This window comes from Epinephelus moara, chromosome 14 (genome assembly GCF_006386435.1).
Source record: "Epinephelus moara isolate mb chromosome 14, YSFRI_EMoa_1.0, whole genome shotgun sequence".
Lineage (NCBI taxonomy): Eukaryota > Metazoa > Chordata > Actinopteri > Perciformes > Serranidae > Epinephelus > Epinephelus moara.
The window spans coordinates 34,016,960-34,041,169 of NC_065519.1; the positions used below are offsets into that span (position 1 = coordinate 34,016,960).

Here is a 24,210-nt window from a genome sequence, read left to right on the forward strand (position 1 = left end):
TTGATTGCAGTAGTTGCTGCTAAGGGTGGCCCAACCAGTTATTAGGTTTAGGGGGCAAACACTTTTTCACACAGGGCCATGTAGCTTTGGATTTTTTTCTTCCTCATTAATAAAACCCTTCATTTAAAAACTGCATTTTGTGTTTACTTGTGTTATCTTTGACTAATGTTTAAATTTGTTTGATGATCTGAAACATTTAAGTGTGGAAAACATGCAAAAAAGTAAGAAATCAGGAAGGGGGCAAACACTTCTTCACACCACTGTATATGTATATAAAACCAGTCTAACATTCTGGCCGAGGCCTTGTACTGACTCGCTACTGTCTTACCATCAGGCTCATTGCAGTATGTGGCAGGGTCAGCTTGCAAACTGTAGAGACGTGCCTGCAGGAGAAACAAATACTTAGCTGTGGTTGTTTTGTTTCCACAAACAGATCATGTGCTCCTCTTATGACAAAACACAAGGAAACCAAAACCTTTATTATTGAACAAACACTGTGTTCAATAATAAAGGACATTAACCTGAAAATAACACAGATCATTTAATTGTTTATTCACAACAACCTCTGCACAAAGATCATGCTTAACTCTGCTGTTTTATCATTTAGAAATTCCTTATCTGTCAACCTGTTGTATGAAGGGGTTATTCTAAAGTCAATTTTTCAGCTAAAAGTACAAATACTGGTGCCCACCTTAGAACTGTCATAGACCTCTGTAGTTCCAGCTGGAGTTGCCACCAATGTGATTACATCACAATCAATGGTTTTATCAGGGGGTGGAGCAAGCGTGTCTGTTATCACCCCTAAGAAACTAGACAGGCTTTTCTTCACCTTTTCTGTGGTCTCAGAGGAACCTTCCACCTGGAAAGCAGCGTAAACAGACTGTTAGGTTAAAGCAACAGATAAGTTAGATTTGGTGTATGGCAATTAATACGCCATTTATACAGGAGACATGCTGTGGTTCTACTGACAAATTCAATCTGCATCTCACCAGACTGTCAGAACATACTTAGGATTTAAAAAAACAAAAAAAAAAACAAGGTGAAAGCTTCAACTTACCGCAAGCTTGTTCCTGACAGCAGTGGCTGTAGCCACAATTGAGCAGGTTGTGTCATGTTGCACCACAGTGGAGAACTCTGTCAGATCTCGCTTTATGAATTCTAAGGCCTCAGATGACTGCAAGAAACAGAATCAAATACGCAAGATCAAAATCCAGATTTAGCTTTATTATCTCCATTAGGAAATTCTTATTTCAGACAAGTACACATGTACATAAAAACCAAACATTAAAATAACACAAGAGAAAGAGTTCAGTGCAGTTCACACAGGCAATTCCTCAAGAAAGATCAAAGTATAAAACTTTGAGGAAAGCAGTAAGAAAATACTTTTATTAATAAGGCCTAATTTACCTCTGATCTTTGAGTTGCTTTGCAATGGTAGTGTGGGGGAATGTCGAAATTTCATGGTGAAAAAACTGACTACAGCTGATACTTCACTTGTAGTCTGATGCACATATTTGTACATATTTCTTATACAACATATCTCTCACATATGTATATGTATATATTGTGTTATATATATGAGCATAATGCTCATTTTTCTTGTTGCATAATTCTTTTTTTTCTTATAATCTCTCTATGCCTGTATACAGTATGAGAGCAACTGTGATATTTCCCAACTTCCCTCAGGGATCAATAAAGTATTTGAGTAACAGCATTTAACAACCCACAGATACTGTGAATGAGGCACTGGGAATGAATCAGCCTCTCATCCTACTTGTTCTACGATTTTTTCCAGGAAAATCACGGCTCAAATTTCTATGTACAAGGGGCGTTCTGAGAATTGAATATCTTTAACTTTGTGGATTATCTGCTCATGCTAACAGACAGCTGGGAGTCACTGGGATGGTTTGAATCTTGCCTTTATCTTAACAATGCTGTTCAACCAGTTTTCCCTGACAGAGGTATAGGTTCCCAAATCATGCCACCACTGAAAGCATTTAAACAGATTTGGACAGGGAGCTGTTTGTGAGCCTGGTGAGCTCAATATTTGTGAAAAACAGCCTTTGCTGCCTTTTTTGGACCTCTGCACTATTATGCACATTTTACTATCAGTAATAACAGTGCCTGGGTGTATGTGTTTCGTCTTTTGTCTCTTGTATGTTGCTTACTAAACTGTTACAGTTGTTTCATGCATCTACTAAATCAATTTAAGTAATCTAAACATTGAGGGCAGAGGTGTGGTTCCTGTTAATGGAATATTCCTCAGAGTAACATCAGACAAAACACTGTAAATACCGAGCACTAGCAGCTACTACAGATACAGAAAGGCGTACTAATTCCTACTAATAAAATGGATGACATCTTTATGTGGATTACCTTGTCTTTGACGGCCTGGAAGCTCTGCTGAAGCCAGCCTCCCCACCAGCCTTCTCTGTAAACATACAGACATTTAAAAATAGCTAACGTTACTTTTCATAACCAACAGCAGAGCAACGACTCGCACAAACACACATACACACTAACAACAACGTTACATTTATCAAATGATCAAAATGGCTCGTATGTGGCGAGTCTTCAGACTTATTGACGTGTCAGCTGTTGACTTTCTCATCACATCTCTAGCTAACTTACACTCACACAACCTAGCAAGCTAACCGAGTTAGCTAACGTCAGCTATCAGTGCCATAACGAGCTATTTTGCCGAAATAAGCCGCGAGACCGAATGGTAAGGCTGATAATAAATACAAGATGTAATATTTAAGCATATATGCAGTCTACTTGTTGTAACTACGTGATTTGAGACGCTCAAACGTTACAACTTAGCTAACCAGGCTGTGCTAACGCTAGCCAGGCTGTGTTTTGGTAAACAAATGCACTTCCTGAACTGATTCCGTGAGCTGCGAAGTACAGCGTTTACACAAAGTAATAACTCCAGCTCTTATCAGACACACAACACAATAAGGAACGCGATGTGCACACGATGTCAGCGCTCTCTGCTATATTATATTTAAAAACAAAAAGTAATTTGCGAGTTCACTCTCACCCTTCAGCCATCTTCAGACGATGACATCATCAGTATTTACTGAACTCTAACCCCGGCTGCATGGCTTTGAAAAAACACACACGTGATGCGATATGACTTCCCTCCTGTGATATACAGATCATTACATTCACATGTGCAGACAGAAATTACTGATTTTAATACTCGTCTTTTACAGTTTGTAATAAGGAAGTGTGCTACTGTTTTTGCTCTAGCGACGGTGGCCGCAGAGGACCAAATTGGACGGCAACGCTAAAGATTGTGGCAAATGATACTGTAGTTTGGGAAGCACTATGGGCTATATGGTCTAAATAAAAGATGATAGGACTTTAAGTTGGTCTCTGTTGTTTTGATGTGTTGTTAGAAACATAAAATAATCAATCTTTGCATGTGACTTCAGGCTACAGCTGGTCACTTTTTTAAAAATAAATAATAATATTTGCTGAAACTGTCACTATATCCTGACAGAAGTAGCTACACAAGACAGATGGTCCTCTGCCTCCTCTTACTGCTTCTAGTGGCATCTGCAAGAATCCAACATATTTCTGAACGAAATCAGCCAATCAGAGCCAAGGAATCTCTAACATAGCTATCAGTCATGTCAATCACTGCTCATGAACTACAGTCAAACTATCAAGCTAGGCCATACTTACCAAATATCAATCAAGATTCACAGCTCAAAAGCAGTGAGTGACATTACTGACAGCTGTGTTATAGACTCCTCAGCTGACTGGTCATTTGTGTTCAGACGCGGTGGATTCTTGCAAATGCCCATAGAAGCAGTATGAGGTGGCAGAGGAACGTAGGTTTTTTTTTTCACAGATTATTTGTCTCATGTAGTACTGTCAGAATCCTACATGAGAAATGGGTATTTTTTTAATAAAAGTTTCCAACTGAAGCTTTTATACTGTGGGGTCACAAGTTTTGCACCCCTGCATATTTATATCAGACCTAACAGAAGCAGATCTGTCTAGGAACAAGACTGAAAATATTATAAACAGAAGATCTGAAATCTGCAATCACTGTAGGCACTGTGTTCTCTGCTGTGCAAACCATGCTTGTTATGTAGCCTAATAGTTGTGTGAAAAGAAAATAGAACTGTGTCAAAAGAACTAGAAATCATCAAAGTAAATGCATATGAAGTTACCATCGCACAGTTACATCAAAGGGCATCTAAACAAAGGAGGACAAACTGCAGCACAATGCTTCCACTGGGAAGGGTAACGATATAAGCATATGCAAGTTGTTTTCTTTTAATTGAAACTCATTTAACCAATAAGCTGCATATGAAACCAAACAAATGAATCCAGAGCAAACCTCTCCTCCTTGAGCCATTATGTTGGCTAATCAGTCTTTAGCAATTCCAACCTGAATCCCCTCATCAATCTTCTGCTCTCTGTGCATCTGTGGATGTGCATGTGAGCGTATGTGCGCGCCATATTGCATATGCACGTCGACCCCCAGCAGCTGTGCTTTCCCCTCATCAGTATTCTGGGTGAAAAGGGGGCTGTAGGCTTTACTGAGCACAAAATGAAAAAGAAAAGGCAACAAGCCCCTGGAAGTGTGTTCTCCCTTAATTGAAGTTCCCCCTTATCCAGACGTTGCACAATGTGTGCGTATGTCCCTCAATATGTCTCCCCTGTCCAGCCCCTCAATCCCCTTAATTGGGTCTTTCAGTCCCCTAATTAACTCTGTCAATGCAGGTTGTGCTGAGCCAAGTTGGGACAAGTACTCCTCTATTGATCAGTATCTGAAGCAGTTAACTTATCCATCTGTTTACATGGTCATGCGTGGTGTTTCCATGACATTTCATGTAAAAACTGTTTAATGTGTTTTTTCTTTACTTAAGTATTTGCATTTCATGCTTTACTCCTTCTTCTTCCTTTTATTTTAGAGGCAAATATTTTTCTCATAAAAATCTGCCAGTGTTGTAAATTTCAACTTATCTTCAATACAATTTAACTTGTGTCAAGAATTTCCTACAATTACCTTTATGTAACTTCTGGTGCCATAATTAACTTTATTCTCTCTTCTTTCAAGATGCAGACACTGGTTAGTAGTAAAGCATTTTGAACATATGATTTAAAACATGTTGAAGTATTGTTACTGCACTGCAAAACAGGATTTTAATGATACAACTGACCGAAATGTATATGTTGTAGATTAAACTGCCCAACATTTAGTTAAGTAGTTAAAACCTCCGCCTGATCAACTACTACAAAAATGCTAGTCACACTTTAATGAATCAGTGCTGATAATGCTGTGATGTGCATGTAGGCTATAGAACACTATGAAAAGTACTGTTTGGCAAAACAAGTGCTTTTATACTTTATTATTTTACACACATTTTACTGACAATACTTCTATATGTTCACATTTTTTACAATGTTGTATTACTTATTTTACTTACAGTAAGGATCTAAATCCTCCACTGCTGCTAAAATTAGCCTCTTCTGTATCACTGTGTCTAATTTTCAGAGGTAATTGTGCACAACATTATGACTTAAACCAGAGCTGCCACTGCTGGTTAGCGTATGCTAAAGAGCACTGTGATGACAGCAGCGGCTGACCATAATGGCACACAGAGGACCTGTCCATATTGTATGATTTAAGAAGCATATCCATTACACACCACACATATCACACCCACACACACACACATGCTCCAGACTGCTGATGCCACATCGTGGGTTAACACCATCTGGTGCTGATCAGGAAACACCAGCTTTGCACAAGTCAGTGTCTCTAATTATCTACCTAGAGCAAAGGGAGGCAGATCCCCTCTAATCTCCACAATGTGTTCTGCTTCCCATTCCCACCTGTGCCCAAGTAAAGGGGGGCCGTGTGGGAGGACCCGGGGTCTCTGTGTCAAGGGACCAGGGACCAGGTGACGCTGCAACGCCCGTCCCCACGACAGAAGCTCCGCCGCTTGGTTTGGCTGGCAGCTGCCTCCCCCCACTGAGACATCCCACAGCTGACAATCCCCAACTACTGACAGGGGCTCTTTTCAGTGTCAATAGCCTCATATATTAGAGCTAACCGCCTTTGTGGTGAGTGAGGGTGTCAGGCCTTTTGGCCCGACAGCGCTTGTTACCATGATGAAATGTAGATTGAATGGAGGGGGTCTATGTCTCAGGCACGAGAGCTTGGACTCCCCCGGCCTTTGTGGCCCACGCATGGCTATTGTTCAAACCCATTCAGTGGCTCTGAGGAGGAGGAGGTGGAGGGAGGTGGGTGAGAATGAGTTACATCTCTTCATTTCTCCCCTGATCTCCAACTCATCTGTCAGCCGTGGGAGGATAAGCATGTATTTTACACGCTTGATTTGTTGCTAAGTGAAGGCCAGCCATTGTCGGGGTTGTTTGACTAAATCATGTTCATGGCAATCAGTGTGTATAATAGTTATGTTTGTGGTTTAGTGGATTAATCATTGTTATGAATTAGCTAGCACTTGATTTTTAACACAAATGCAACAAAATGTGATTGCAAATGTGTGTTATAAGTGTGGAAATATTTACAAAAGAATATCCTGTGTGCTTTTCACCTGTTTTTAGACTGACCGCATTATGTCCTCTGCTTTAAATTTGCCCTTTGTGTGCCTATATCCATGTTCTCATGAGACAGAGACAAATCGTTGGCCTAGAGCTAAGGACATGGCTATGTCCCTCGCCTGTGTCAGACAAAAGTGACGCGCCTTCCTGGCGCCTGTGTCGTCCTTTCATCTCCTACTCCCTGTTGAGGTGAAGATGGATGGTCCCCTGGCTCTAGAACACCACATTCAGCCACTGTGCTGGCGTATTGTCTCGTCCTTCTGTCCCTCTTTAGCTCTTTAGAGGTTAGTCTGTCCAAAGCTGGTTAGCAACCAGTGACACCCTTTCCTAAATATCCATTTTTACACTGCTCGCCTGTCCTTCCAAAGCACCAATAAAACCCCTTCTGTTTAGTAAAGGAAGGTGTGGCTGTATTGTTTTGATACAGCTGCTGTGTATTTGTCAGTATGTGTCTAAAAGTCTTACAGAAAAGTAGCTGCCTTGTAAAAACAGCCTGGCAGACATTTTTCGCTTTTAAAAATACGACTTGTTCAGGCAAAACTACCAGACAAACAACTGCCATCACAGAAAAAAATGCTAGTATATAGTATTGTATAGTATATAGTATAGTCTTAAGGATCACATTTGTGAAAAGAAGAACACAAACATTTTTTTTGTTTTATCATAGCAACATTTTAATTTAGGAAAATAGAAATCCAGCACAATTGGACACACCAGTTCAATTTCTGACAACATTTCATCATCACAAATATCAGATAAATTACTGTATTTGCTACTCTGGTAAAATCCTGCATGTACTTAGAATATTTCTTTATAAACAATGCAGAAAAGATAATTGATAAAAATAGCAGCAGTTTGCATGGCAGAACATATATACAGTATGTACAAGCTCTGGCACCAGCCATCATTGTAGCAGTTCGTTTAACAGCCTTTGAGTTGCTTGGTTCATTGGAAACAAACAGTTGAGGTCAGTTTTTTAAGAGAGTCCTGCTCACTTGGTCATAGACAGGCTGTGTAATGTGGAGGTAGTGGTGGGCAAAGGCTGGCAGAGTGAACAGGGGCAGGGCATGCCGGGGAAGTGCCTGTAGGAGCTGGCTAGGTGCAGGGGGTCCTTCAGAAGGCCCTGGACTGGAGCGTGAAATCCCAGGAAGCTGGTGGATGGAGGAGAGTGCGGGGCTGGGGCTGCAGCAGGAGAAGGTGAGTGATGCTGGAGAGTTGAGGGCGTGCTGGCCACAAGAGAGTGCAGAGACTGGGCCAGAGGATGCAGAGGGTGGAGGGCAGTGGGGGCTGCAGGGGTGATAGCGGAGTGGGCAGCGGTGCGGCTCTGGGCGGCAGCACTGCCGCCATAAACATCCCCCACCAACTTCTTCATCTCCTCCAAGGAGCTGGACAGCATGAGGATGTAGTTGCGAGCTAACAGCAAGGTGGAAATTTTTGACAGCTTGCGAACTGAAGGTCCATGAGCGTAGGGCATGACCTCTCTCAGCCCATCCATGGCCTGGTTCAGATCATGCATCCTTTTCCTCTCCCGGCTGTTGACTTTCAGTCTCAGGTCTTGCACCTCATCCTTGTTGAGCTCAGACCTGTTCTTGGTCTTACCGCCCCCACTGCAGCGCTCCATCCTGCCCTGGCTGGCCTCGCTGTCTGCTCTGTTTTCTTGGCAGTATGTCTGGAACATCTTGTTGGAGAAGAAGCTCCCAGCAGAGTCGTCCACCACCAGGTCCGGGGACGAGGAGCGGCTGCAGATGGAGCCAGAGTCGGAATCCATCTCGGTTCAATTTGGGCACAAATTTAAAAAAAAAAAAAAAAAGGTCCAAAATACTACTCTAGATGCTGGGAGCTGGAGTTTAAATTCTACAGATGCTTCCTGCTTCTCTGCTTTGAAGTTGTTCCAGTTCCCTGTAGTGTCAGTCTCACTTCTCTTAGAGTTTGTGCTGCTCAGTCTGAGATCGGTCTGTCCACAGTGAGTGAGTCTGTCTCAACTGTCACCCTCTGGGCCCACTGGGGTGTATTTATACCGCCGGCATAACAAAGGAACAATAAAGCTGCATAATGAGACACTTAGAGCCACAACCAATTGCAGAAGGGACACACTTAAACACCCCCCCTCCCCAACACACACACACACACACACACACACCTCCTTCCTGCAGCCCCCACTTCACCTTCCCACACCCACGTTTAACTCACCCAACCCTGATGAGCCCCCTACACATTAACCAAAACAGGGGTATGTTCACATGTTGTGTTAAGCTGTACACCCTGTTAACTAGGACTATGCGCAAACTTCCATTAAAGATACTGGTGCATGTCTGGGGCACGTCCCCCTCAATATTTAGGATAAGTTGTTTCCCACCCCACCACGTAAAAAAACGTAAGTACTTAGGACTTTTGCTTTGACAAAATTAAAGACATTTGCACCTTAAATGATGCAGAAAAGTTAAAAAAAAATGATGCAGAAAAATTCACCAGAATGCATTAAATTAAGTGTTTGATGCTCAAAATTTTCTGGTGGAGGACCTCCAACCCGGTCAGTTTATATGTCCCCTCCCCCAAAACTGAAACAAAACCCACACCCTTAGATTTAGGCAAATACAATCAGGCAATTCAAGTAATACATGAGGTAAATGGAAAATTATGCGCAAATATAGGGCTTTGCTCACTATACAGACTTTCAAAGTGAAGTAAAAGTGTGAGTTTGAACCAAAGATCTGCTGAATAGTGGAAAAAATCCATTTCTATTGCCCGTTCCATAACACCAGATATATGATGCCTTCAAGGCCTTATTTACATATGGTATCCATGAGACACTCTGGGGAAAGGTATGAAGCACCATATGAGGTACTTAAACATGTAAAGAGCAGCGTTAATGGCAGACTAGGTACAATTCAACCAGGAGCTGGAGACAAAAGAGGTCAGATAAATTTGACTTGGCTCCCCAAACAGTCTGTGAAATCACATCACTATCACTGGAAGGGGGCCCTTCAGATGGGGAGGAGGTAGTTAAAAAGATACTAAAGAGTGGGCACGGCATTGTCTTCCCCTAATTCAACCGTAAAGCTACTAGCACTTTCTCAGGTTTTTCTTTCACTCTTTTCTTAAAGTACTTTTTCTTTCTCTTGATATGAAACGGTGGCAGTCAGAAACACGAGACAGACTTTACAGGAGCTGTATCTCAGGTACAGAAGTTTCCATTCTTGACATATAAATTCCTTCCTGACTTCATGTCCAGCATGTATCTGTTGATCTAATCTTGTGGCTGGATCAGGCTGACTTTTCAACAGCTCTCTCTCTGGTGTTCAGAGGCTGGATTTCAGCGCTCAGCTCAGGAATTTCCTGCCGCCTTCTGCCAAGCAAAGCCTCCAGTGAGGCCACGCTGGAGGGCCAGTGGTTTGAAAATATGATAATACTCATGTGTTACACCATCAGTGGTAGCAGCATAAGAGATTTGCAAAAACATTCCACCTTGGATGCAGCATCGATTCTTGCCTGGAGCACAATAATTGCATAGCCATTATACAAGGTTTTATTGAGTTGGAGTGGAAGAAACATTTAAGAGGCATCATGTGTTTCCATCATGGCTTGTTTGCTTTTCTCTTCTTGGTGCACAGTTGGACACCTTGGTTTATATTTACTCAACAGCAGCAGAAGTTCTCCTCTGGCCGTGGGCGTCTTTGTGCATCTTGATGATTGTTCTAGAAACTGTGGAGAGGATTTGAAGTTACCACAGACTTGCAATTTGTTTGTGGTTTGTTTGTGGCTTGATACACTCAAACCACCATGTGATTTAGATATTTCTTTATTCTGCCTGTTTATTATTTTATTTTGATATTAACTATGTGTCCATTACTTTATTTAATTTCCTAATGACATGCACAATTGTAAGAACCATAATCAGGGTGGTGTCTGTGGTGCGGCTTTCTCTAGTTTCCTTATACAACATTCACTTATTAGACATGTGACTGATAAATCACCAAATGCAATACAAAACAACATTATCAACATCTCATTCTTTAAAAGAAAGGAGAAAAAAAATACACGCTTTCGATATTCGACAACAAATTCTGTATGCTGTCAGCTCCCTTTTCCAGTACACAATACTCATGCCCTTAAACTGTAATTTGCAAGGTATTACAATTAGATTACTCAAACTAAGTAGCGTATTCTAAATACTTCGGATTACTTTTTGAAAGCTTCAAAATCATCTTGCTGAGCTCATTTGTCTAGGAATTTTATTTTCATGCCAATAACAACTGTCAGTGTCCTGGCTTTGCAACTCCTCTGCCATTGTGGTGCGGCAGGTGCACTACACACAATTTTTCTAAAATCTGTTTTTGGGAAATGCGTAACTCAAATGAATTTTACACTGTGTCTTAACAGCAAACAAGCATTGCTCTCTGACTGCATTAAATATGCACTTCTGTTACATCAAAACATACGTTTTATTTTGTAATATTTACTGGAAATGACATACAACACAGCCAGCAGCAAGAAGGTTGCTGTTAGCAATGGCCATTTACCAGAAACTTTCAGCTCCCTGATGATCTCCCTCCAGCCAGCTGTCACCTGATTAGGTTTTTGCAGTGAAATGAGGAGGTATCATACAGATAGCTCCTCTTTTCAACTTCATGAATCAGCTGCTGCTAGTCTATTGAAGCTTTCACAGCAAGCAACATGACTGAATACAAACAGGGGATCCAGCAAAAGTTCAGCTCAAATCAGCAGCGTTGCCTTGCTTGAAGTTTACATGGACATTCCAACAGAGAATCAAACTGATTTTGTCGCAGACACTCGCTCACATCACATTCAGTTAGGACACAGTATTAGAGCACATAAAACAAAAACACATAAAGTAATCCATTCAAGTAATGTATTTTAAAGACAGTAACTTTATTAAGAAACCCATCAATTTAAACTGTTATTGCAATGTAAAACAGTTACTCAAATTTTGTGTTTTTGTTACTTGTATTCTGTTACTTCCAACACTGGTTAACATTTATGAATAACCCAAACAAATTTCAGAGTCAATCTGCGTTTCACCTGAACATGTCCATCCATAAACTAAATTTCCAACTGTTCTCAATGAAATTCTGTTATTTGAGAACAAATCTAGTGGAATCTAAACAAGGCCTCAAGACCAATTCCTTTAAGTACCCAATTTAGATATCAAAAATGTCTCTTCCTTAATGAGGAGCGAGGTCTCCACATCTCTGCTTATTTTGACTGGCATATCTTCTCAGTTCTGTTTAAGGGTAGAGACTGGGTGACTCCTCTCCATGACATGCTGCAGCTGGATCAATCTCTTTTGTGGTGCTCTGCTTCTTTTATTCATTGTGCTCTTGATGTTTCTCCTACATATCCTTTTCCACATGGACACGTAAATAAATAAGCGTCCCACTTCATGTTGTATGAAGTCACTCCTCTCATTTTTCCTACCTGTGTGTAGACCAAGTTTGTTTGGTTGTGCTGTTACATAATGCATGAGCCTCATACGTATGATTTCCAAATATAAAATGTGGGGCTTGCATGTTTTAATTTTGATGGACTTGAAGCTTACTTTGTTCTGTGTGCACCTCACTGTGTGTGTGTGTGCTCTCAAAGTAAGAAATCCTTCTCAAACACTCAAGGACCCACAGAAAGTTAGGAAAGGGAATCAAGAGAGCCCTCAGGACCCCCCACCGCAGCTCCATGAGGGGGGCCCCGCAGGGTGCTTTGGCTCAGCCAACATTTAGTGATATTATAATTGGGGAACCTTGAGAGCCAACATGGGCCATTTATTTGGAGCATATGGATTTTCCCATCGTTAGGCTCGGAGCCAACATGGCTGCTGGACTCTCCTCTGCTAATTGGGTCAGGTCCTAATTAACTACGTTGGACACAACACGCCAGATTTCATTCTTTTCCAGTCTTTCAGAGCTTTTAATGGCTGGTTCTGTGCCACAGCTTTCATCGTGCTCTCCACACTCCAAAGAGGAGAAAACAATCAATGATGTTTTTTTAATGGTCTTAATAAATTATCGATAAACTGAGGAAAAATGTGCCAAGTCTGCTCATTAAGTGTACGTGAAGTTAGATTACTGCGATTGTCACTCATAGGAATACAGTGCATCAATGTGAAACAGCTAAGAGCAGTTGTGTATTAGTAAAAGTATCACTAAGAACACATATATGGATCATTGTTGGCTGAATAAAGGGGGTGTAATCAGTCCTTCTCTTACTCCATCACTATATGCATGAGCCTGATAAATCCTATTCTCCTGCTCATTCTTATTCTTATTCATGTGTTTGCTGAGGCAACGGGCCACACAGAGAGACACAAGGATCTCTCAGCTTTGTATTTTACAAATGAAAGCGTAGCCACCCTCCATGTTTCCACATAATCCGCCAATTTTTAACCCTCCATCAGGGTGTTTGACTTTCTTCTCTGGATGCCACCTTTCAGGACCCTTCATCCAATTCAAGAGTTTTTTTTTAGGCTTTAGAGACCCCCTCTCTGCTGCCTCACTGGGTGCACTCCGATGAAAGTGCTCAGGTGACCAGAAAATGAGGGCATTATCACAGGCATATGCTTGTAGTGACAGAGGATCAGGCTAGATTAAGGCCTATCATGGCTCAATAAAGCACTAAGCTGAAGAGCAAACCTGCGCTGTGTACCATAAGGCTTCTTTCCCTCTCCGCTGGTCATTGTTTAACAGGATCAGTGGCTAGATCTTCTGTATACACACACTGAGCTTTAATCTGGGCATGTGGTTGAGAGCAGAACCCATAGAGAACGCGCAGAAGCTTTTGTTTACCACCATTTTTCTCAATGTCGCTTAGATATTGAGGCTCAGAGATCAAGATCATAGCAGAAGTGATCAGCAGGAGCAGATATGTGAAATTGGTTCGCTTCATCTATGGATCTTAACGTTTCCCTCTGAGTACCAATGTATGGGGAGAGAGATATAAAATTGTTTCACAAAGTGTCTGAACGGGCTGACAAGTGTTTCTAAGAACTGAGAGTGCTGCCCTTTGTTATCTCTCACCGCTGGGACAAACTACTCAGTGATTTATTCATTTACACTGCCTGAAACAATTGCATTATCTCGGCCACAACAAAAAGACACAAAGGCGCTATGAAAATCCCCTAGGATGTTTATGAGTCACTAAAGAGTCCAATAACTTTCCCCTTCATCTTTAAGCGGCCACGGAGGGTCACATGCTGTGGAGAGCTGCGGGGCAAGAGGAGTCAGAAGGGGGGATACAGGCCCACGGAGAGATGCTGATTATGGGTAGGATAAAAGGAGTCCAGGCCTTCTCCGCTGGAGCTGAATGGGGCTCGGTCAGCAGGCTGTCCCATACACTGGCCTGCTCCATGCTGCTAGAACTTCATAAATTACCCCACAATTACCCCGGGGGGACACCGAGGGAGGACAGACAGCTGAGAGGGGTAGAGAGTGAAAGGGGCAAGAGCAGAACCGGTTGCCGAGCAGACCGTCATCAGGAGGTGTAGGGCCCGGGTCCAGATGTTGGCCTTCAGGTTGCTGGGACCCAAATGATGGCGGCCTCCTGAAGACTGTCACTGCTAAATGAGAAAGATTCACATCCTAAAGCGAGACTTTGTGCCCTCTAAAAGAATAAATAACATGCTCTTCTTCTTAGAAATGAAAAAAGGTACCCAATAAAATGCACTCAGGAGTTTTACTGTGACAGCCTTATTTGGTTTGGATTGACCAGCAGCTTATTGTGGTTAATGTTAGCTTACATTATTTACGATAATGCTGTAAATTGGACATTACATCACATCAATCAGATTGACTTTATGAGTCTTTTCATTTATCCTTCTCCTACTGTTAACTTTACATTTATCACCTGTGTTTAGTGAAGGTAAGCTCACTAGAGTAAGCTCTAAAGTTAGCAAAGGTCCAAGATGAAACAGGTGCTGTGTCCAAGAACCCTTCCTTATGCAGTCATTCATCACCCCCTATAAAATGGACACTCAATAGTTTTCAGAGTGGTTATTTTTGATAATATATACAATGAAAACAATTTAAAGATACATCTATGAATTACTCACAGAGATGGGGGCACCATTTCTGGAAGGATACCTCACTGCTGTTTTTTTATGTAGTTTTTTAAAGCAGTGAGCATCACACATAAAATTCCATTCAACTCCAATTTATTTGGGTGGAGACGGATATCTTAAAAGTTGGCAAATGAAACCAAACTCATCTGTATGGCTATTATACCAATAGGGTTAAAGGAACCATGTGTCATTTTTAGTGGGGATTTAGTGGTGAGAACTGCAGATTGCAACCAGCTGAAACTTCTCCTGGTTAGAATTTCGTCAGTGTTCTTTGAGATGAGTTACCTGCAGAGGTCTCTTCCTCTCCAAAACAAGTGGACCAAGTGATTTAAACTGGTCTAAACATGAATAACGCAGTTTCACATTACAAATCAGTGTTTCTTCAATACATGTCGGAGATGGGCCGCTAGCCCAGTACCTGCTCGCCTTTTTTCTCTGATCACTTCAGATCCAGACATTTTAAGAGGTCTTTATTGGAAGCCGAAAGAGAGAGAGAGAGAGAGAGAGAGAGAGAGGAAGCCGCAGAGGACTCTCCTCTCCAACACAAACAGACCCGCTGATTTAAAGTCCATTCTCACTGAGGGCGAATATCTGCACGGATTATTCTCGTGGAAAAATATAAAAGTTGATTTCATGGGTTCTTATGGAAGTTTGCACACCGGGGCGGAACTTTCATGCGGTGAAAAAAGTTTCCGGTCAGACTTTGACCCCCCGCGGAATTCGCCAGCGGAACTACACAACTGGGCCAATGAAATTGTTTGTTTATAGTCGCGCAGACCCAGGAGAGTCCAAAATCCAGTCAGGCAGGACAGTATGGGAGAAAGGTTGATAAACCTCGTTTCACAGCACCACGTCCTTTTTGATAAAAGACGGGATGATTTTATGAACAATGAATTAAAGGACAACATCTGGCAGTCCATTGTCCAGCTTGGTGGCTGCGGTGAGAGTGGTAAGTGCTAAAGAAAGTTGATGTTGGCGCTTGTTAAACGTTAGCTTGCTAGCTCGCTGCTGCTGCTGCTGCTACTCGCGTCCATGTTCACCCACACCCGCACACACTGTATGGAATTGGAACACAACAACGCGTAAATTCCGCACCGCGTCTGTACCGCGCCTGTGAGTACTGTATGGTTTAACACGGAAAAGCGCTGCACGAATATTCCGCAAATCCGTCCCGCATTTCCACATCGCGGCAGTGAGAATGAACCTTTAAACTGGTAAAAACACTGAATGAAACAGTTTCACGTTTAAAAAAATCAGTGTTTTTTCAGACATTTCAAATGTGTTTTCTCATCGTGGAGGGGTTACTAACTACGGTCGTAGACATGAAAACATGAATGACCCTATCTGGAGCCAGTGTTTGGTTTGTCCGTTCTGGGCCACTGTAGAAACATTGGGATGCAATATGGTGATCTCCATGAACAAGGACTCCCTATGTAGATAAAAATGGCTCATTCTGTGGTAACAAAAACACAACAATTCTTATTTTCAGGTGATTCTACTCTAAAGAAAACATTCCTATTATATTATTTTCCATATCTGCCAATCTAGCCCCCTAAATCCTACACACTGGACCTTTAAGTAAAAGAAATATGATGGTGGGTTTTTTTTTTGTTGGTTTTTTTTGGTCATTTAATTGAAATGAGCTTGTTTAATAAATCAACAGTAAAATAATATGGATTGATTTAAATACAAGGGTAATTATATGTACATAAGAATAAGTGTTTGAGTCTGTAATGTTGTGATAGATTAGAAAAGGGATTACAACTGTAACCTGGCAAATCCTAATCAATCAAAAAATCACACACACACACACACACACACACACACACAAGCCTACAAGCCTATACAGATGCACACACTTCTACACAACACACACAAAGTAAGCCTATACAGATGCACACACTTCTACACAACACACACAAAGTGTATCTGTTCAGCATTGTGCTGGTCACACTTTTGAACAGTTGGCCGCTCACTGGTGCATGGGGGCGGCTTTGTGTCGGCGGTCTGCAGACTTCTGCCACTCTTTGCCCCCCCGATCCCCCCTCGTCTCTGTGTTATCCAGCCTGATAAAACAGGGGACCTGCTCACCCAATAATCTCCCTCCCTGAAACCCAGGCACGACTCCTGCCTTTCATCAGCACCATTGTTTCAGTCTGTTACCTCCACATGTGCTCCTTCACCACGGCAACACATGCACACACACACACACACAGCCCCCCCGCCCTCCCTCCCTCGTCTCTGTCCCATCTGTGGATAGGCCTGCCATGTGTCTATTCATAAGGGTGCCGGCGGCGACGCCACTGTATATGGATCGTACATGATGCTGTCCTTTTGTGTGGGGCTCAGTCCTCAGCTACTTACTGCTGACCCCGGGGTCACCGCACACAATAACCTGAGTGTTGGTGGCCACTGGCTATCCTCATTGGCCCGTGATTGACGAGCCGATCAATGGTCAGTGAGAGTGTGTCTTCGCCCACATGTGTTTGGTTTCTATACAGCCACTGCAGGCCCATTGAATCAAGTGTGTCTGTTTTTAAGTAATGGTCTTTTGAAGGCATCAGACTTGTTAGTGACACACAATTGAGTTCTTTGGCTGTTATCCTGATGTAGTGAAATGAATAACTGCAATTTAGCTCAATGGGCACACGCCTTGTCTGAAAACTGTGAAAGTAGTGTTTATGGAGCTTTATTGCTGTAATATTCACTTTCTGTATCTCTGTGTATCTAATTGGACTGGCATTAAAGTGCAAAAACTGAATGTGAGATCCTCCATTTGAAATTCTACCAAATCTCCTCAGTCAGTCATTTTCATCTTATCTGTTCCTTTCTTGCGCTTTTGCTCTCTTTACCCCCAGCCTCTTTCTTTCATGACACACACACACACACACACACACACACACACACACACAAAGGGCTCAGGTGGGCGATTATGGACGCACATTAAACCTTAATTCACATATGGCTGGCTCTGAATACTGATGAGGAGATCTGCTCCCGTGGCACATTATCATCCAGTGTCCAACATGGCTGTAACATGGACAGCACCCACTGCGGATCTGTGACTGTGTCCCATAGGAGTGACTGATGAAAGAAAAATACACACACATACACGCACGCACACACACACACACACACACACACATACACACACACACACACACACACACAGTGACACTCAAACACATAATATGAAGCACAAACTCAGAGTGGCTGTGTTGCTCTGCTGACAAAAAGCAGGCCATGACCCTGTGGTTTATAGACCTCTTGTTGTTTAACTAGTGGAGGGAAGAAGGGGGGCAGTGTTCTTAACGTGTCACACTGATGTCACTGAGTAAAGTTGTTTCATATTTTGGTTCAGATATCACCTTTAGTGATCTCATGTCAGTCTTTTTGCATATTTTTAAGATATAAGACCTGACAGTCATTATCCAACAAGGATTTTAAATAAGAGTCACTTTCAAAGAAGATGTGAAAGGCAGCTAATGGAGTCAGTGGAGTTACCCTTTAAGGACAGGTTTTTTTTTTTCAAATCTGTTTGAAAACAATACTCACATGTTCACACTGAAAGAGATACTGGTTGCTGTAGTTGTTCTTCCTCTTGATGCTTGCCATGAAGAGACCTCCTCTGATATAAGAGATTGAGGACGCAGTGGTCATCCTGTGCAAAAATACATTTCAGAGTTTAGCCAACGCTATAGTGAGACTTCACCGGTCTAATTTAGTCTAATCAAATGGGTAAACTCAAAAGTTGTTGTGTTATTAGTGGAAAATTCCCTCTTTGTTTCGCTTTGCTCCCTCTTCTGCAGCTAAGCAAGGAAACACAGTGCCTATTTCAAAATTCATACATGTTATTCCTTTGGTCTTAGACAGTCCAAATATATTAGTGAACAACTTTCTCCCACATCCAAAGCTATGTACTAAACTCTTATTTGTGATGCCATCAAGTATAAAGTGTGGAGCTGCTCCACACACAGTGAATTGGAAAAGATGACACAGCTGACACTGAGAGCACCCAGGGGAATGCTCTGAGTATATGGGTAAATTTTCTGTTTCAGATCTGAGAACACTACAACAGAATAAAGTTCATCTGGGTATGGAAAGAAAACAAATATTCTGTGGGTCCCCAAAATCAGACTCCCATTCACTGTCTATGGAGCAGCTCCAGACTTTATACCCTATGACATCACAAGTTTTTGACTAACTAACTAATAACTTCTCATGTTGTTGGCTTTGAGGAAGATTGGATTTTCCCAAGCCATGGAGATATACTACATCATTTTTTACAGTGTAGGAGAAATATTAATTTGTAACACAAAACTGCTCTGTTCAGTTTTTTTTTTTTACCAGTTTTAATAACCTAAATATACAATACAACAATATACATTTAAAATAAACATTTCTTTTATTTTTTTAATTACATTTGAGATATTCTGTTATCTTGGAGGTTTGCATTATTGGTGCTGCTTGTTCTAATAACTTTTTTATTTGTTGTTGCACGCATTATAATTACACTGTTGTTTGGATGTTATTTATGTGTTTGCTGGCACTCTGTAAAGCACTTTGTGACCCATTTCATCACAGCTATGTTGTTATACAGTTGGTAGCGCAATTATAATCATTACCCTTTGATTATTTTAATCTTTATGTGGTCGCCAAGCAAATGTTATAATGTTATATATGCGAAATCTTCACATATGCAGACATATTACCAGTTCTTCATGAAAAGAGGTACCAAGATTCCTCCCCTCAGAGCAAAGAACAACAATCCTGTTTCTCAGATGCCACACCAAGATGTGTCATATGGCTGTGTGGCCTCTCAGTGGCATGAGTGTAGATTTACAGCACCTTTGTTATTGATATCATTCTTTGTCTCACTTTTCCTGTCTCGGAGAGGAACGGGCCTCTAAGTTTGACCCAGCAGACCCTGCTGAGCGCAGCATTAAATATCAATACATGTTTACGAGGGCCCATAAATGCTTGATACAGAGAAGAAGCGATGAAAGAGAGAGCCAAGCGGTGCATTTCTCCCATGTGCATGAAGATGGAAAAATGGGGCAGCGGAGGAAAGGAAGAAGAGAAAAGGAGCACTTCAGGGTATCAGATAATTATCCACCTGTTGCAGCTGTTGTTGGATGGCATTCTGTCTGACAAACCAAACCATGATATGTTTCACAACCTATTATGTATATCTTTAATTTTAGCAAGCATTAATGAATGATTTCATTTACATGTATCAAGCACTATTGATTACAAAGCATCCCTGTAAGTTTTCTCTCTGCTTCATTTTCCAAGTAATCTATTATTCATGATGTGTTGATTCCTAAGGAGATTTAAGGATCTGATAGTAATGAAGGACTGTAGACCTAAAGGCAAAGTACGCGGCCCTTAAACAAAAGGTCCCATAAAAGTACAGCTCTAGTGACTGTGTGGCAGTATATTTGGGGGACAGTGGGCAGGAGGGGGTGAGCCCCAGCTCCGGCCTTTAAAAGATTAACCCTGAGCCCACAAAGGCACAGGGGGCTATGGGGCCAGGCAGGGGCATGAGTGGGCCGCTCACTGGTTAAACATTGGCCCTCTTGGATCTCCCGTCATTGTCTAGTTAGCAGTTTTACCCGGGCCCCCGTTAGCAGCGCAGACACATATCTTGGCAGCCGGAGTGAGCCGATACAAAGGCTGTCGGTGCCCGAAAGGCAGAGATGGAGATGTATGGGTCCAGGGTGGGGTACTCGCCACGTGGGGCCCGTGGTCGTAAAGCCCAAAGCGGGACAGATTGGACAGCAGAGCCCCCCCTTCAGTCCTCCTCTTTCTGTGTGTTTCTGTGCTCTGACAGTGATAAACGGGACACACAGCCTTCCAGAACAACAAACAGACACTGCCTCATTTCCCCAATGTGGGCGAGGGCAGGCATAAAGGAGGTGCCATCCCATTAGAGCCTGGGCTCAATGCTGCTGAGGCTGAGGCAGGGAGGAGGGGGGCATTTCACTAGTGCAGAGGGCCACTCGACCAGGGACCCCCAACCAGGAGGGGACAGCTCTGCTGTTTTGTTTTCTCAAAAAAGTGTCATAAAAAACTCTCCTTAATTGGTGCTCCATAAAATTAGCATCTCCAAGCTGATTAGATTTCCTCTCTCCTCAGTTACTATTGTGCCTCTCAGTGACCCCATCCCTGCCATTCAATTTCAGTCCTTTCACCATTTTATTGGGCATCAGAGAAAGAGGAAACTCATGTAAGATTTTGCCCTTTGCCCTTCACTTCTCCTCCTCCCATTCGAGTTAACACAGTCTATCGTCCTTTTGAAACAATTGCCCTCTGCTCAGCTACTGAAAAGTCAACTCATGATCATGCATTGAATGTTGTTATGCTAAACTGGCCAGAAGGGATGCCTTTAGTGTCATTTCACTTTCTGGCCTCGAATGTGTGCAACACGTTCAGTGAAAACTAGTGTTTTTTATTAATGGTGCAAGACACATGCCTTTTTGTTTCCCCCAAAACCTAACTTCAGCAGAATTATGTGAATAACCACAGGGCCAGAATGAGCGATTGAAAACGCATCTAAATAGATTAACCACACTTCCTGAATGTAGAGCCATTGTGTCTTGATAAATTTAAGACTGCAAAAAAGTTTTCCCCTCAGCAAAACCCTGTTTATAGACATGTCGGAGCGGCACAGACTGAAATATAATCCCATTAACTTTGAATGGCAAGTCTCTTATTCTGTTGCATAATGTGTCTCGCACGGCATGGATAATCGGCATCTCAGTGGAAATGGCGGTGAGATAAAGGGATTTGTGATGCCTTGACATCTTTATGGATGGTGTAATATGGTTGGTGGGACCATAAGCTCTCCCAGAAAAGTTTGGTCTGTCTATTTCCTCCGATCTAAAATGTCATCCGGCGTGAGTGATGCTTGACAAAATAACTTCATTATGGTTTATAATCTCATTTCACTGGATGGATCTGTGTTGTACGTTTTGGAAGTAAAGTGGATCTTAAGAAAGGAAATTTAAAAACGGTAATCGTCAGTCAGTATATTTCTTATTGAAGGATTAACATACTTAGAAATATCTTGAACAAAAACAATGTCTAGTTTTCAGACTAATAATAAAAGAGGACATTTAAACCATTTGATAGCTGCAGAGGGATTATTTGACTGTGTGCTCCCTTGCAGCAAAGTAGGCTGATTTCTGACATCACCATTATCCAAACAAAGTATTTTGACAGTAATAATAATAATAATTTCAGATTTATTGCTAACTCCGAAACCAACCTGACATACCCCTTCCCTTTTTTATTTTATCAGATCTTTAGGCAGATTTTCAAGATAGAAAGAACGCCATAACGAGAGTCAGGTAGCCCAGAGTGTGACCTGTATGTCAGGCAGCAGTGGGAGGGACACATGAGGTTGTTAAGGGGGAGGGAGGGGGGCATCATTGATATACGCATATCACGGGGAAAGTGAGGGTTAAAGAGTGGGAACGTACCAGCACATTGTGATGCAAAGGGCACGGGAGGGTTAAACCAGGTTCTACTCGGCCCCCTGACCCGGGAGCTCTTTGATGCCGCAGCTTTCAGGACGTGGGCCTCCGAGGGGGCTCAGTGTGGCGCGGCCCTGGGACCAGACCACTGCCCCAGAGACAGCGGGATTTGGGTACATGCCTTTTGTCCCCTAAGAAAATGTACGTGGCTTTGGGTGGGGATGGGGAAAAGGTCACATACAGGGAGCATGGGGAGAGACGGGCGAGATTAAAACAAACAAGCTGGGGGGGAAAACATCAGATCTCTTTCTCAGCAACTGCTGGTTACATGATGCATGAATATTACTTGCCTTCAGAGACTGTGGCATCATAATAATATCACAATTTCCAGACCCCGAGAAAAAAAATTGTAATTGTAACTTTCTAATTGAGCAACAGACAGAAGACTAAGGATTCTTACTTGTGTCAGATAAAGAGTTTCAAGCTTGTATTATGCTGCAGCTGCAGTCAGCAAGAGTGGGACATCATCTATTTCAGTGCAATTTCCTGTAAATCTTACAGTTGAAAACACCACAGAGGGTAAATGTCACATCCCCCAAGACACAAAATGCATCAAAACTTAAGATCAATAGTGGCAACTGTGAGGAAGCTAGTACTCTACTGAACATGCTGTGTCCCAAGTCCTTCTGGGAAGAGAAGAAGATGATACTCACTGTGTGTCCTGTTGGATGTCGGTTTGAGTTAAGAGAGTCTACAGAGAACAACTGGTTAAGACCAGAGACTGCACACCTAGTACTTCACTTTGACATTTGGTGTTTGTCGTCACCTTTCACTTATTTTGCATTCATTTCCTTGACTGTGGATCGCTGCTGCTCACTGCCATTAGTGTATTTCTGTGACTCATGTATTTAAACTGTAGGTGGTAATTGTCTTTTTTTTTTTTAAAAAAAAAAAAAAAAAAGTTTGTGACCCATCCGCCATGCTGGATACCCACCAGCCAGACTAACTTTCAGATTTAACAGCTAAACAGTACACTAAAATATGTTTCTGAAAACATTTGAGATGAGGAATAGGCAACGCAGTTACAGAGTCTTGATTTAAAATTGGTCAACTTTGCCTAGATTAACAGTCCGCTGTTCACTAGCAGTGATTGATGTGATTGACAGCTGTGTTTGAGACTCCGCGGCTCAGCCAGTGATTTTTTTTTTTTCACAGATGATCTGTCTCATGTACTGTTGTGTGGATGTAGTGACAGTTTTGCAGATATCACAAGACTTTTTTTTTTTTTTTAAATTTAAATGACCACCCACTGTTTTTAATACATGGCTACTGTTTTTAATACACTAATGACAGTGAGCAGCAGCAACGTATACTCAAGGAAATGAATGCAAAGTAGGTGGAGGGTTTAAGAAATCCAACAGCCCATCCACGGGCCCTCCTCAGGTGATTTTTGATGATTGTGATATATAAAACAACTACTGTATTTGTTGCTGTTCAAGTGGTTTACTTATACAACATATTGTTTGAAAGCTACGCTCCTCACGGTGCCATTAATGGTGACCGTTTCAAGATACAACCACCACAGCAGGCTCCATTAAGGCTTCCGTCAGACAAAAATGAATAAATAAACAGTTAAAACTCACCTATGAAGTGTTATCATAATCCACAGATCCATATTATCTAGACCGAATCACAGATGACACAGCTATCAGTTCATCTCACACACTACCAGTAGTCAAGACAATCTAAATTTAGTCTGAACACCTTATTGCATGTATAGATATCCACAAACTCCTGTAGCATCATTTCAAACATTTAGATTTCTCCATATATTATCCATAATTTCTCCCATTCTGCATGTAAACAAACAGAATGGCATATCTCAGAAAAAAAGGAGAACTCCTTGCCTTTCCATTGACACCTCACTTAAGCCAAATTAAGTTATATAAATAACTCAATGACCGAAGCACTTACATGTACTAAAAATGGAACAGGAACAGCTTTCAGATTGCATATGCCTTTGATGGGCGTTTTAGGTGAATTTTAGTGATTTTTACGAGATGTGTATGACGTTAA

The 24,210-nt window shown here is 41.9% G+C and overlaps 2 protein-coding genes across 2 annotated transcripts in view; both read right to left on the bottom strand.

Annotated features, from left to right (window-relative positions):
• bsdc1 (BSD domain containing 1) overlaps positions 1-3,256 on the bottom strand; it is a 9,838-nt gene extending 6,582 nt beyond the window's left edge. The window contains exons 1-5 of the mRNA XM_050061899.1: positions 3,044-3,256; positions 2,377-2,431; positions 1,058-1,174; positions 692-859; positions 329-383 (exon numbers count right to left, since the gene is read on the bottom strand). Of these exons, the coding sequence (XP_049917856.1) occupies positions 329-383; positions 692-859; positions 1,058-1,174; positions 2,377-2,431; positions 3,044-3,054 (406 nt within the window). The 5' untranslated portion in view covers positions 3,055-3,256. The remainder of the gene's footprint in view (positions 1-328; positions 384-691; positions 860-1,057; positions 1,175-2,376; positions 2,432-3,043) is intronic.
• Positions 3,257-7,248: 3,992 nt separating this feature from the next.
• olig4 (oligodendrocyte transcription factor 4) lies at positions 7,249-8,580 on the bottom strand. Its single transcript, XM_050061818.1, has one exon. It carries the CDS (start codon positions 8,357-8,359, stop codon positions 7,583-7,585), a length of 777 nt encoding a protein of 258 aa, XP_049917775.1. The 5' UTR covers positions 8,360-8,580; the 3' UTR covers positions 7,249-7,582.
• Positions 8,581-24,210: the final 15,630 nt, after the last annotated feature.

Excerpts from the sequence above, each read along its gene's own strand:
- olig4 (XM_050061818.1), bottom strand. The coding sequence starts at position 8,359 with ATGGATTCCGACTCTGGCTCCATCTGCAGCCGCTCCTCGTCCCCGGAC.